We start from the raw sequence: 12,500 nt of genomic DNA on the forward strand, positions 1-12,500 counted from the left end.
TTATACGCCGTCATCGTTGTTATCGCATAGCACACACACATCAGATGTAAATTGGGCATAAAATAGCCTGGCAGACAGTCCTAATCATGCTTGTCTCGTTGATGTGTGTAGTGGCCACTTTGGAGAAATTACTTGGTCAGAAATACAGTTTTGGTGTGTGTGTGAGTGAAAGAGAGAGAGAGCAAGAGAGAGAGAGAGAGAGAGTGTGTGTGTGTCTGTGTGTGTGTGTGTGTGTATGTGTGTGTGTGTGTGTGTGTGTGTGTGTGTGAGTATAAATATGTATGTGTACGTGTGTGTGTGTGTGTGTGTGTGTGTGTGTGTGTGTGTGTGTGTGTGTGTGTGTGTGTGTGTCTGTCTGAGAGAGAAAAAAGTGATGTGTGAGAGAGGAGATAACATGGATGTGGGTGTGTGCAGAGAGAGGAGCAGAGAGGAGAACGAGAGAGGCAGAGAGAGAGGAAGAGAAGTGATGGTGTGTGTGAGAGAGAGAGAGTGAGAGAGAGAGAGAACGAGAGAGGCAGAGAGAGAGGAAGAGAAGTGATGGTGTGAGAGAGAGAGAGTGAGAGAGAGAGAACGAGAGAGGAGAGAGAGGAAGAGAAGTGACAGGGAGAGAGAGAGAGAGAGAGAGAGAGAGAGAACGAGAGAGGCAGAGAGAGAGGAAGAGAAGTGATGGTGTGAGAGAGAGAGAGTGAGAGAGAGAGAGAACGAGAGAGGCAGAGAGAGAGGAAGAGAAGTGATGGTGTGTGTGAGAGAGAGAGAGAGAGAGAGAGAGGAAGAGAAGTGATGGTGTGTGTGAGAGAGAGAGAAGGGAGAGAGAGAGAACGAGAGAGGCAGAGAGAGAGGAAGAGAAGTGATGGTGTGTGTGAGAGAGAGAGAGTGAGAGAGAGAGAGAATGAGAGAGGCAGAGAGAGAGGAAGAGAAGTGATGGTGTGAGAGAGAGAGAGTGAGAGAGAGAGAACGAGAGAGGAAGAGAGAGAGGAAGAGAAGTGATGGTGTGTGTGAGAGAGAGAGAGTGAGAGAGAGAGAGAACGAGGCAGAGAGAGGCGGGAAGAGAAGTGGATGGTGTGAGAGAGAGAGGGGGAGAGAGAGAGAGAACGAGAGAGGGAGAGAGAGAGGAAGAGAAGTGATGGTGTGTGTGAGAGAGAGAGAGTGAGAGAGAGAGAGAACGAGAGAGGCAGAGAGAGAGGAAGAGAAGTGATGGTATGTGTGAGAGAGAGAGGAGAGAGAGAGAGAGAGAACGAGAGAGGCAGAGAGGAAGAGAAGTGAGGTATGTGTGGAGAGAGAGAGAGTGAGAGAGAGAGAGAACGAGAGAGGCAGAGAGAGAGGAAGAGAAGTGATGGTGTGTGTGAGAGAGAGAGAGTGAGAGAGAGAGAGAACGAGAGAGGCAGAGAGAGAGGAAGAGAAGTGATGGTGTGTGTGAGAGAGAGAGAGAGAGAGAGAGAGAGAACGAGAGAGGCAGAGAGAGAGGAAGAGAAGTGATGGTGTGTGTGAGAGAGAGAGAGTGAGAGAGAGAGAACGAGAGAGGCAGAGAGGAGAGGAAGAGGAAGTGATGGGTGTGTGTGGGGAGAGAGAGAGAGTGAGAGAGAGAGGAAGAGAAGTTATGCGGAGAGAGAGAGGAAGAGAAGTGATGTAGGGTGAGAGAGAGAGGAAGAGAAGGATGGTGTGTGGAGAGAGAGAGAGGAAGAGAAGTTGATGGCGTGTGAGAGAGAGAGTGAGAGGAGGAGAGGTTCTGAGAGAGGCAGAGAGAGAGGAAAAGAGAAGTGGATGGGTGTGGGGTGGGAGAGAGGAGAGAGAGGAAGAGAAGTGATGGTGTGTGTGAGAGAGAGAGAGAGGAAGAGAAGTGATGGTGTGTGTGAGAGAGAGAGAGAGGAAGAGAAGTGATGGTGTGTGTGAGAGAGAGAGAGAGGAAGAGAAGTGATGGTGTGAGAGAGAGAGAGAGGAAGAGAAGTGATGGTGTGTGAGAGAGAGAGAGGAAGAGAAGTGATGGTGTGTGTGAGAGAGAGAGAGTGAGAGAGAGAGAGAACGAGAGAGGCAGAGAGAGAAGAGGCTAATGTGAGGAGAGAGAGAGAGAGCTGATGGTGTGAGAGAGAGAGAGGAAGAGAAGTGGGATGGTGTGTGAGAGAGAGAGGAAGAGAAGGATGGTGTGTGAGAGAGAGAGAGAGGAAGAGAAGTGATGGTGTGTGAGAGAGAAAGCAACAGACCTTGTAATCCCAGTCCCCTACCTCTATAAACTGTGGGCAGGACGTGAACAAGAGACATCATTATCACACACACACACACACACACACACTACCCCTCCAGCAGCACAGCCACATCACATGATGTTTGTGTGTGTGTTTGTGTCCTTGGTGTATTGTGTGTGTGTGTGTGTGTGTGCATTAGGTGTGTGTGTGTGTGTGTGTGTGTGTGTGTGTGTGCGTGCATTAGGTGTATATGTGTGTATCTATGGACTGCTGTAGGGTCTGCAGCCTCATCCTCTCTGCTCACATCATTTCCTTTATTTGGTCAATTAGTTCTTGGTCATTACCCCCCACAACACACACACACACACACACACACACACACACACACACACACACACACACACACACACACACACACACACACCAATGTAGACTGACACCCCCCCTCCCACCCCAACTCCAAACCCAAGAATAGAGAAGACACCAGCCATTTTTAGGGCTGCTATTTCAGCAGGTGAACATGGCCGGCACGTCTGCAGGCCCCTGGGTGTCTGTGTGTGTGTGTGTGTGTGTGTGTGTGTGTGTGTGTGTGTGAGTATGTATGTGTGTATGTGTTTGTTTGTGTGTGTGTGTGTGTGTGTGTGTGTGTGTGTGTGTGTGTGTGTGTGTGTGTGTGTGTATGTGTGTATGTGTGTTTATGTCGGAGGTTCATTTCAGGTGTTGACAGCATGTGGAAGACTCTCTTTATCTCCGTGGCAACATGGTGGATTTGAAAGGTTTGTTTGTTGCCGAGTGATTTCTGCATTTATATGTTGCTGTGGAGACGTAACACTCAACGTGGTCACTTCCTCCCCGAAGGAAACACACAAACACATACTGTATATACAAACACCCACATGGTACAAGATGCGGGCCTGCGTTAACCCAGCACTACAAGTTTAATGGGTTAATTTGCTGGGCTGTTCTCTGTTCTGTGTGTGTGTGTGTGTGTGTGTGTGTGTGTGTGTGTGTGTGTGTGTGTGTGTGTGTGTGTGTGTGTGTGTGTGTGTGTGTGTGTGTGTGTGGCCCAGGCTGATGGATACCCTGCAGATGCCAGTGTTCCTATTCTTTCCTCTGATGATGAATATTGAAGAAGCTCATCAGAGAAGCCCTTCATCACACTCCCTTTCTCTCTCTCACACACTCACACACACACACACACACACAATCCTCCATCAAGGGTGGGTTGGACAATACTGCAGGACCATCAGCCGTACATCATCACAGAATTAGACCTCCACCTCTCTCACACACTTCACCATCTCTCTCTGTCTCTCTCTCTCTCTCTCACTCTCACACACACAATTACAACTCCCCTCACACACACGCATACACATCTCCCCTCTCTCTCTCACACACACACCTCCTCTCCCTCACACACTCCTCCTCTCTCTCTCTCTCACACACACCTTCCCATTCTCTCCTCTTTGACATAAACACACACACACACACCTCTGCTCTCTCTCAGACACACACTTCACCACTCACACACCTCTCCTTTCTTTTACACACACACACACACACACACACACACACACACACACACACACACACACACACACACACACACACACACCACCTCTTTGTCCCTCTGTCAGACAAGCTCCTTCACATGTCAGGAACAGCAGGAGGTGTGTGTGAGGAACAGCAGGAGGTGTGTGTGTGTGTGTGTGTGAGGGAAATATGTGTGTGAGGGGATGGAGATGTGTGTGAGGAAGAGGAGAAGCAGAATGAGTGTATTTGAAGAGACTATATGAGCACGTATAAACACACACACACACACACACACACACACACACATACACACAGCTACAGAATAAACATGCTGTTCTGGAGACCCAGGGCCAGGGCAGACTGAGCTTGATTGAGCAGATTAAGGTTGATTAATTGATTGATTGATTGAAATTGACTTTCCTTATTTCTTTGAATTGCTATTGACTTTTCTTATGAAAAAAAAAAATAGTTGTCAGTTAAACGCCAAGTATTAACGGGCATGCTAACGTGAAACCTATTTTAACGGTGTCAATTTTTTATCGCGAGATTAACGCTATTTTGGTGTAACAAAATTTGTAGTTTTTCACAAGCTGTTGCAACAACTAGTAACGTTAGAACAACTACAACAACACCACACTGGATCTAGCCAGACCGTTGTGATGTACACACGCCCCTTTAGGGGAAAGGAGCTGTTTGGATAATGGAAACCTATGCTGCATAGAAGTGGGGAGCCAAAAGGGCTTATACTTACTAAATCTGGAAACAAACGGAATAAAAAGGCACAAAATAAGGTTGGTGTGAGAGTTATCTGTGTGTTTATGGGATAATGTGACCATTATGTTCCTATTTTTATGCTCTTTCCAGTTTAGCCTACTAACAGGAGTGTCACGTAATGTAGGCACAGTCAAACTGCCCGCGGCTGACTATAACTAAGTTCCTCGCAAGCTTAACTTTTACATGTCACAACATCAACTAAACATAAGTCACACATTCATTCTATCACTTGTAATATGAACGTAGCCTTTGTCCCACAACTAGGGTGAGATAATTGGCTATGCCTGTTAAACTGAAGTTCCACAGTTAGCTAAGTTACATACACATAATTCTTTATAACCGCCGCGGTTAGTAAAATTCATTGAATGGCCTGTAAATTAATAACTAGATGTAACGTCAAGGTGTGATTAGGCTATCTGTCTTTCCCATTAGAATCAATGATATATGTATGTTAACTTGTTTTCCGCTAAAATGGGGCGTGATGCAGATTAAATGTAGCCTATCTTTCTGATGATGCGCCGTTAGTAGGCTACGTAAAGGCATGCTGCACACACTTGGTTGGGCTTACGAGCCGGCCAAAGAGTAGATTCGTAGAAAGGAGAGGAGTAGAGAAGAAAGGAGTAGAGAGAAGGAGAGGAGAAGAGATGAGGAGGAAAGTATAAAGGAGAGGAGTAGAGAGGAGGAGAGGAGAAGAGATGAGGAGGAAAGTAGAAAGGAGAGGAGTAGAGAATAGAGGAGTAGAGAGGGGAGGAAAGTAGTAGAGAAGAGAGGAGAGGACTCAAGCATAGTAGTAGAGATGCGAGAGAAGAGAGGAGGAATAGAAAGTAGAATAGAAAGGAGAGAATAAGGAAAATATTAGGAAAGAGAGGAGAATGGAGGAGTTGAAGAGGATTAAAGGAGAAGATGAGTAGATAAGAGGAGAAGAGAAAAGGAGGAGAGGGACAGAGAGGAGAAGGGGAAGAGAGGAATAGAGAGGATGAGTAGAGAAGAGAGGGAAGGAGGAGAGGAGGAATAGAAAGAGGGGTAATGAGGAGGAGGAGAGGAATAGAAAGGAGAGAACAATGGAGGAAGAAAGGATTGAATGAGAAGAGAGGAGAGGAGGTGAAGAGTAGGGAGAGGGGGAGAGAGAGGAGAGGAGGTGAAGAGTAGAGAGGGGGAGAGCGAGGAGAGGTACAGAAAGGTGAAGAGTAGAGAGGGGGAAGAGAGAAGAGGAGGTGAAGAGTAGAGAGGGGGAGGAGAGGAGAGGTACAGAAAGGTGAAGAGTAGAGAGGGGGAAGAGAGAAGAGGAGGTGAAGAGTAGAGAGGGGGAGGAGAGGAGAGGTACAGAAAGGTGAAGAGTAGAGAGGGGGAAGAGAGAAGAGGAGGTGAAGAGTAGAGAGGGGGAGGAGAGGAGAGGAGGGGGGAGAGCCCAGCCTCATCTTCCTCTATCTGCCCTGCTGCTGCACCTGCCTCTGTGTTAGGCTCAGAAATGTGTGTGATCTGCCTCAGATCAGTGTGTGTGTGTGTGTGTGTGTGTGTGTGTGTGTGTGTGTGTGTGTGTTGCACTCTGACTCAGGACCCATGTCAAGCCAGCCAGGCGAGTGTGTGAGACGCTTCAGGTGAGTGTGTGAAAGGCCTCTGGTGAGTGTGAACCCACTGCATGAACTGCTACATCAACACCGACTCCAACACACACACACACACACACACACACACACACACACACACACACACAGAGACAGACAGATAGACAGAGACACACACACACACACACACACACGCACATCTCTGACAATACCTGCATGTAGCTGCGATTTGATATCTGATAGCCTTTAGATTTGACCTATTTCTCCAGGAGGTGTTTAAAGAACAGCTATATAGTCAAAGCCCCACTGTCTCTGAACGGCTCTTCTCTGCCTTGTATGTGTACTTTTGACAGGTATGGCGCATCTAACGGCCCTGATCCAGGAATGGACGCCTTCTGGCAGCAGTCCCATAAAAGTTCATGCGAGCGTTGCGAACGGGTGCTGGAAGTGGTCATTTATGTAAGACTCATTATCTCTCCCGCACGCGTCTCACACCATTAGCAAGCGTTCCTGGCGCGCGTCTTAATGAGGCCAGTTGTTTTGCCGCCTGAGTTCGATCGCTTTTTAAACTGGGCTCGTTATGTCATCTGCTTTACCTTCAAGGGAACATTCCCTTATGTAACATATTCAAAGAAAAGTGCTTTCCGCGCAGACAGCAGGCTTTCTGTTGTTGTAAGTGGGGTCGGAGGTGTCGTCAAATGATTATGCGCGTTTTGTTTAGCCCTTCATTTAAACATCAGAGCCGCCTCCAGCACCAATCACAGCCGGTTTTGCAACAAGCATTGTGTCGGTAATTATTCTTTCTCTCGAACTGGAGCGTTGACATGGTTGGACACACGACCCCATAGCTTCGCGTGTTAACTTCGTGCCTCCTTTGGTTGCGCGAGCACGTGAATGAAGGAGGCGGCCCCGCGGCGCACGAGAGCAGGAGGGCTGGGTTAGACAGGAGAGGCGCGCGATCAAAGAAGAGAACGAACTCTGGAAGCATTACAACAACTGCATGCACTAGCAGCGGCGGGTCAAATTCTTTTGCTTACAGCTGATTCGGGCGTCTGGTGCGTCTCAGAACGACAAGTCTGACAGCTGTCACGCAAGAGCGCGCTGAGACTCGAGGCAGTCACAAAAGGATTTCAGTACTCCTTATAACGAGCCTGGGCTTGCGGCTCCTTTGCTCACTCCCGCAAGCCGCTGGCGAGGGAAATCGGAACTCCTGGTTTCAGCACCGGGGGGAGGACAGCTCCACTTCCTCACACGCCCGCTAGCTCCGCTACACTTCTCACTCCGCAAACAAACGCCCTACCGTTTTCTCTGAGCAGGTCCTGAACACTTTGCACATATGAGCACCCCTGGAACAGCACGAGACTCATCGCAAGAGTTCCACTAACACACTACGACCACCGGACGTCAGCGATCCGACTCCAGCTCAATATGTACCAGGGCCATTCGCAGGTAAGGCTCAATTCTCCTACGGTCTTTTGCAAATACCACATCAATATGTTCTTTGTAAATAAGCGGCATTTGACTCTTTTAAAAGTGTCATTTTTAGACTATACAAATCTTGATGAGAAACGACACTATCCACCATAGGCGTTTGTTTACACAACTACCGGCCCATCCGGATGGGCTGCGCGGGTCCCATCCTCGTGAGACCGAGAGCAGAGCGACGTTCTATTGTTTTCAAACAACGCCAAAAGCCAGTCAGGGCTTCTGTCGGAGGCTGCCGAAGGGACGAGACTGTCCATCATTCCTCGGCCAGATGTTTTCTATATACCGGGGAAATCTACTATGGGAGGTGTAATTTAATGACAAGTAGTTTAGTTGATTTTAGTGATAGTAGTGATAGTTATTTGGAAGTCTATTAGCCATACCTGTGCAGTTCAGAGAAAGTCTGATCAGGCAAGTCTACGTGGAACTGCTGAGCTCGTGCTGCCCGCTTCACCTGTCCTCGCGCCTCTGTCTCGAAACCAAAGTGCAGCGAACTCCGGAGCAAGAGCAGACACTCGTCACACAATTCCGATTGTGGGTCAGTCAATTATTTGATTCTATTTTAAACTCAAACTACCTTCCAAGGTCAAGGTCTCCGGTCGGAAAACGGGATTAAGAAAATTATCCAAATTAAATGAGTTCATAACACACTGAAATAAAAAGACCCAGCCAAAGCAACGTGGTGTTCAGGTGTGTTTTGTGGCCTCCAGGGCGAGCATCATGTTTCATGTCATATGGTATGATAATGAAGATAATGGTATGATTCTGATATGACCAAGAGTATGTCTATGTGGTCCAGAAGATGAGCTATATTACTTCCAGTTTTGGACTGATGTACACATAATCTGTAGAATCCCAATAGTGAATAATAATGTGTACATATTTGCTTTAACGTCCCAATGCCAGAGTTTCTTTCATTATGTAATCGCGCCAGCTGCCGACATGCCGGCTACGACTGAAGTTAAATATTTCATGAAGGAGAGCCGAAGCCTCCTGCCTCATTGTGTGCAAAACCTACCGAACTGGACAGAGACAGAGCAGCTCCCGTGCCAGATCCTCGACCGTATACAGGCTGACGCTCCTTTGGGAAGCAGGATTGCGCGCATGCAAGGGTGTGTGATGATTCCTCTGTTGTAAATCACTTGATTACTTGAAATATAGAAGAGGTTAAAACGCACTAGAAACATATAAATTAATTGCACAAGTGTATTTTAAAAGTGATGAATGGCGCACAGTGTCCCACAGGAAGAACAAGTTTGAATTTATTTTCATTGTTTTCTGTGAATGCACTGCCTCAGCGGCACAAGTGCTGTGAAACGGACTCGGTAGTAACGGAGAGGATGACTTATCATGAGGGTAATCTTATTTCAGCCAGTGCATTTTAATATCACCTTAGTGAAGGGAAATCCTTGCAGCATGTAATAATTCCTCATATATATCTCCGGGTGGTGTACAGTATGTGTGTGTGTGTGTGTATGTGTGTGAGTGTGTATGTGTGTGTGTATGTGTGTGTGTGAATGTGTGTGTGTGTGTGTGTGTGTGTGTGTGTGTGTGTGTGTGTGTGTGAGAGAGAGAGAGAGAGAGAGAGCATACAACTGCAGAGAAGCACAGCATTGTTCTTGTGTACAGGAATGCCCTGTGCTCTTAACCAGCCAGTAGTAGGAGACAGGGGAGCATGAGACTGCCTTCACACCCACACACACACACACACACACACAGGATGGAGGTATACTGGAGGTGTACATCTGACCTCACATAACAGCTGGAGAAGAATGCTGTTGTTTAGTTCAGGACCAGGTGGATCAGGGTTGTGTTAAGGGTCCAGTCGGATCAAGGTTGGGTTTAGTTCAGTTCCAGGCAGATCAGGCTTGTGTTAAGTGCTGCTTTTTGAGGTTATCCAATCCTCATGCATTATGTTACTCCAGTAACTACAGCAATCAGAGATGCCTTCTATCTATCTCTCTTACACACACACACCAGATGGGATAAAGCTATCACATGTCAGGGACAGTGACAGATACACACATACACACATGTGTGCACGCACACACACACACACACACACACACATACACATTTAGAGACACAGAAACAGACACCCCCCCCCCCCACCCACCCCACCCCCAGACACACACACACAAAGTAAAGCAGATGTTTCATCTGTGCATCAGAGGCTTTTGCCCAGACATCAGAGGAAGCATTTGAGTTGATATGTTTCTCCATGGCAACCACTGCTGCTTCCTACTCTCTCTGCTTCTATGCTCCACATCCAAACAACAACAACATCAACAATAATAATAATAATAATAATAATAATAATAAATAATAATAATAATATTAATAATAATAATATATTTTATAGCCAACCTAGTGTTAATTTCGTCAGACGAGACAAGAGGAAATATGTTCGTCAACGACCTTTTTTTTCATGACTAAGACGAGACGATGATGAGACGGCAGTAATGTCCTGAAACACTGACTAAGACTATCTTAAGATGCATTATTGTTGACGAAAAAAAGATGAGACTAAAATGTTTTGCATGAAATAAAAAACTAAGATAAAATCTCTTCATTTTCGTCTACAAAATGAGAAGACAGAATATCTAGCTGTTACGCTCATAATGCAACAGCTTTCCTGTAGGCTAGTCTACGTGCTGTTGCTGCAACACTGTGGCTGCAACACGAAACTACATGGAACAAGAACACTGGAGATTTCTGCCAGAGTTAGCAAGCTAACTACCTAAGCTTTATGCCACAATGCTACATACCCAGAAGTTGAAGCTTCTCTCATACAAATTAACATCCCCCAGAATGTCCATACGAAAATGTTCATCATGTAATGTCAACTATTTAACAACTATTTAACTTAGACTGATGATGCAAAGTTTGCTAGCAAGTAAGCTAATATGGAAAGTTCGCTAGCAAGTTAGCTATGGCTAAGATGGAGAGTCTGTTTGGGGAATATGTTGTGTTTGGGCGCATATCGCCATCTAGCGAGGCGGAGTAAAACATTAATACTTTGGTCTACAACAGTGTTTCTCAAACTTTTTCAGTTTCAGGACCACCCTAGCTAAAAAAAAAAAAAAAAAAAAAGATTAGACCTACTTCAACAGTAGCCTATAATTAGTCTACACTATAGGCCTACTCACTGAACCACCTTGCTTATTGTCTTTGCACTTTGCTTATTGTGTGGATTCATACTGTATGATTTAAACTGGCATATCTTACATAGACAGTGTTGCAGAACTGTTTTTACATACAAGTTGGTTCAATATTGCAAACAACTCATCTATATTATATTTTACCATCGCCTGCTCATGGGACCACTTGGGATAGCTTTATGGACCACCAGTTCCCGGACCACACTTTGAGAAACACTGGTCTACTTAATATGACAGTGGTCCAGTCAAATCTTTACTGTCTATGGTCAAATCCCAGCCGAAGCTATAACTGTAGCTCGACTTACCTGTGCATGTAAACATACTGACTGACAAAAAATCAGAATGAGTAATTATAACAGACGAAAGTAGCCCTGTGGACACATAATATTGTTGGAAAATTGAGAAGTGTGAAACACTATTTGACTCAAATGGTAATCAGAAATAATTTGTTATAAAAAAAAAGACTAAAATGTGTTGACTAAAACTGACTAAGACTAAGATACCTTTAGTTTTCTTTTGACTAAAACTAGACTAAAATGGCGAGACTTTTAGTCGACTAAAACTTGACTAACAAAAATGATATTTGAATGACTAAATATGACAAAGACTAAAAAGGACATTTCATCACAAGACTAAGACTAAATTAAAAATAGGTGACAAAATTAACACTAAGCCAACCTTCCAATCTAAGTTGCTGCGGTTGCAGGTTCGAGCCTGGGCAGGAGCAGGTCAGTCAACCACAATGCACTTAAACGCAAATAAAATAAACAATTAATCTACCAACTTAGATAAATCTATGGAAGCTGTAAACAACCCAGTTTGCAAGGGATAAAATGATAACATATAGTCGCAAGTTCCAATGGCAGGCCCGAGCACCCTCAGCTGGAGTAATAAATGGTCAAGCAGTAGACAGAGACCTTCTTAAAGGGTTAAAATATTTGCATAGTATTTTGGTTCTGGTCCATGTTGTGCTTTAAAAGAGTGTGTGTCTGTGTGTGTCTTCATATCTGTTTGCAAGAGTGTGTGTCTGCGTGTGTCTCCATACTGTACGTTGCTGATGACTTTCTGTTGCAGCAGGAGAGGCCCTGAATGTATGTGTGTGAGTGAAAGTGTGTGTGTGTGTGTGTGTGCGTGTGTGTGTGTGTGTGTGTGTGTGTGTGTGTGTGTGTGTGTGTGTGTGAGTGTGCGTATGTGTCTGTCATATCACCTGTGAGTAACTGCCGCAGGGCTCAGATCAGAACCGGACCAAGGCCAGATCAGAGCCAGATCAGAGCCGAAGACCATTGCTGTGTTGGTCCTTCTGGTCTCTCTGAGTGCTCATTTCATAGATACATAAAACAGTGTGTGTGTGTGTGTGTGTGTGTGTGTGTGTGTGTGTGTGTGTGTGTGTATGTGTCTGCGTGTGTGTTATTTTGGTCAACATTAGCCCCATGTGAAGAGCAGACCACTGAACCATCACACTGAGCTCCTAACTTCTATACAACTTCCTCTGGATGATGAGCCTGTCCCCACGGTAACTGAATGAACCTGTCCCCACGGTAACTGATTGAACCTGTCCCCACGGTAACTGCCTCCCAAGGCTCTTATCAAAGAAAGGAAGGGGGTCAGGAGAGTTACAGCGGAATACACACACACACACACACACACACACACACACAAACACTCTATAATGTCCATTGTGTTGTCTCCATATTTGTCTGAGTGGTTGGAGCAGGTAAGGCGATTGCCCTCAGATCTTTTACACACACACACACACACACACACACACACACACACACACACACAGACACACACACACACAG

General features: G+C 45.8%; 1 protein-coding gene across 3 annotated transcripts in view; it reads left to right on the forward strand.

The window, feature by feature from the left end:
* The first annotated feature begins 7,060 nt into the window (after positions 1–7,060).
* pex5la (peroxisomal biogenesis factor 5-like a) overlaps positions 7,061–12,500 on the forward strand; it is a 96,887-nt gene continuing 91,447 nt past the window's right edge. For all 3 annotated transcript variants that reach the window (XM_048251653.1, XM_048251654.1, XM_048251652.1), the window contains exon 1: positions 7,061–7,501. In XM_048251653.1, coding sequence (XP_048107610.1) covers positions 7,481–7,501 — 21 coding nt within the window. In that variant the 5' untranslated portion in view covers positions 7,061–7,480. The remainder of the gene's footprint in view (positions 7,502–12,500) is intronic.

Source organism: Alosa alosa, chromosome 9, assembly GCF_017589495.1.
Source record: "Alosa alosa isolate M-15738 ecotype Scorff River chromosome 9, AALO_Geno_1.1, whole genome shotgun sequence".
NCBI classification, from domain to species: Eukaryota; Metazoa; Chordata; class Actinopteri; order Clupeiformes; family Clupeidae; genus Alosa; species Alosa alosa.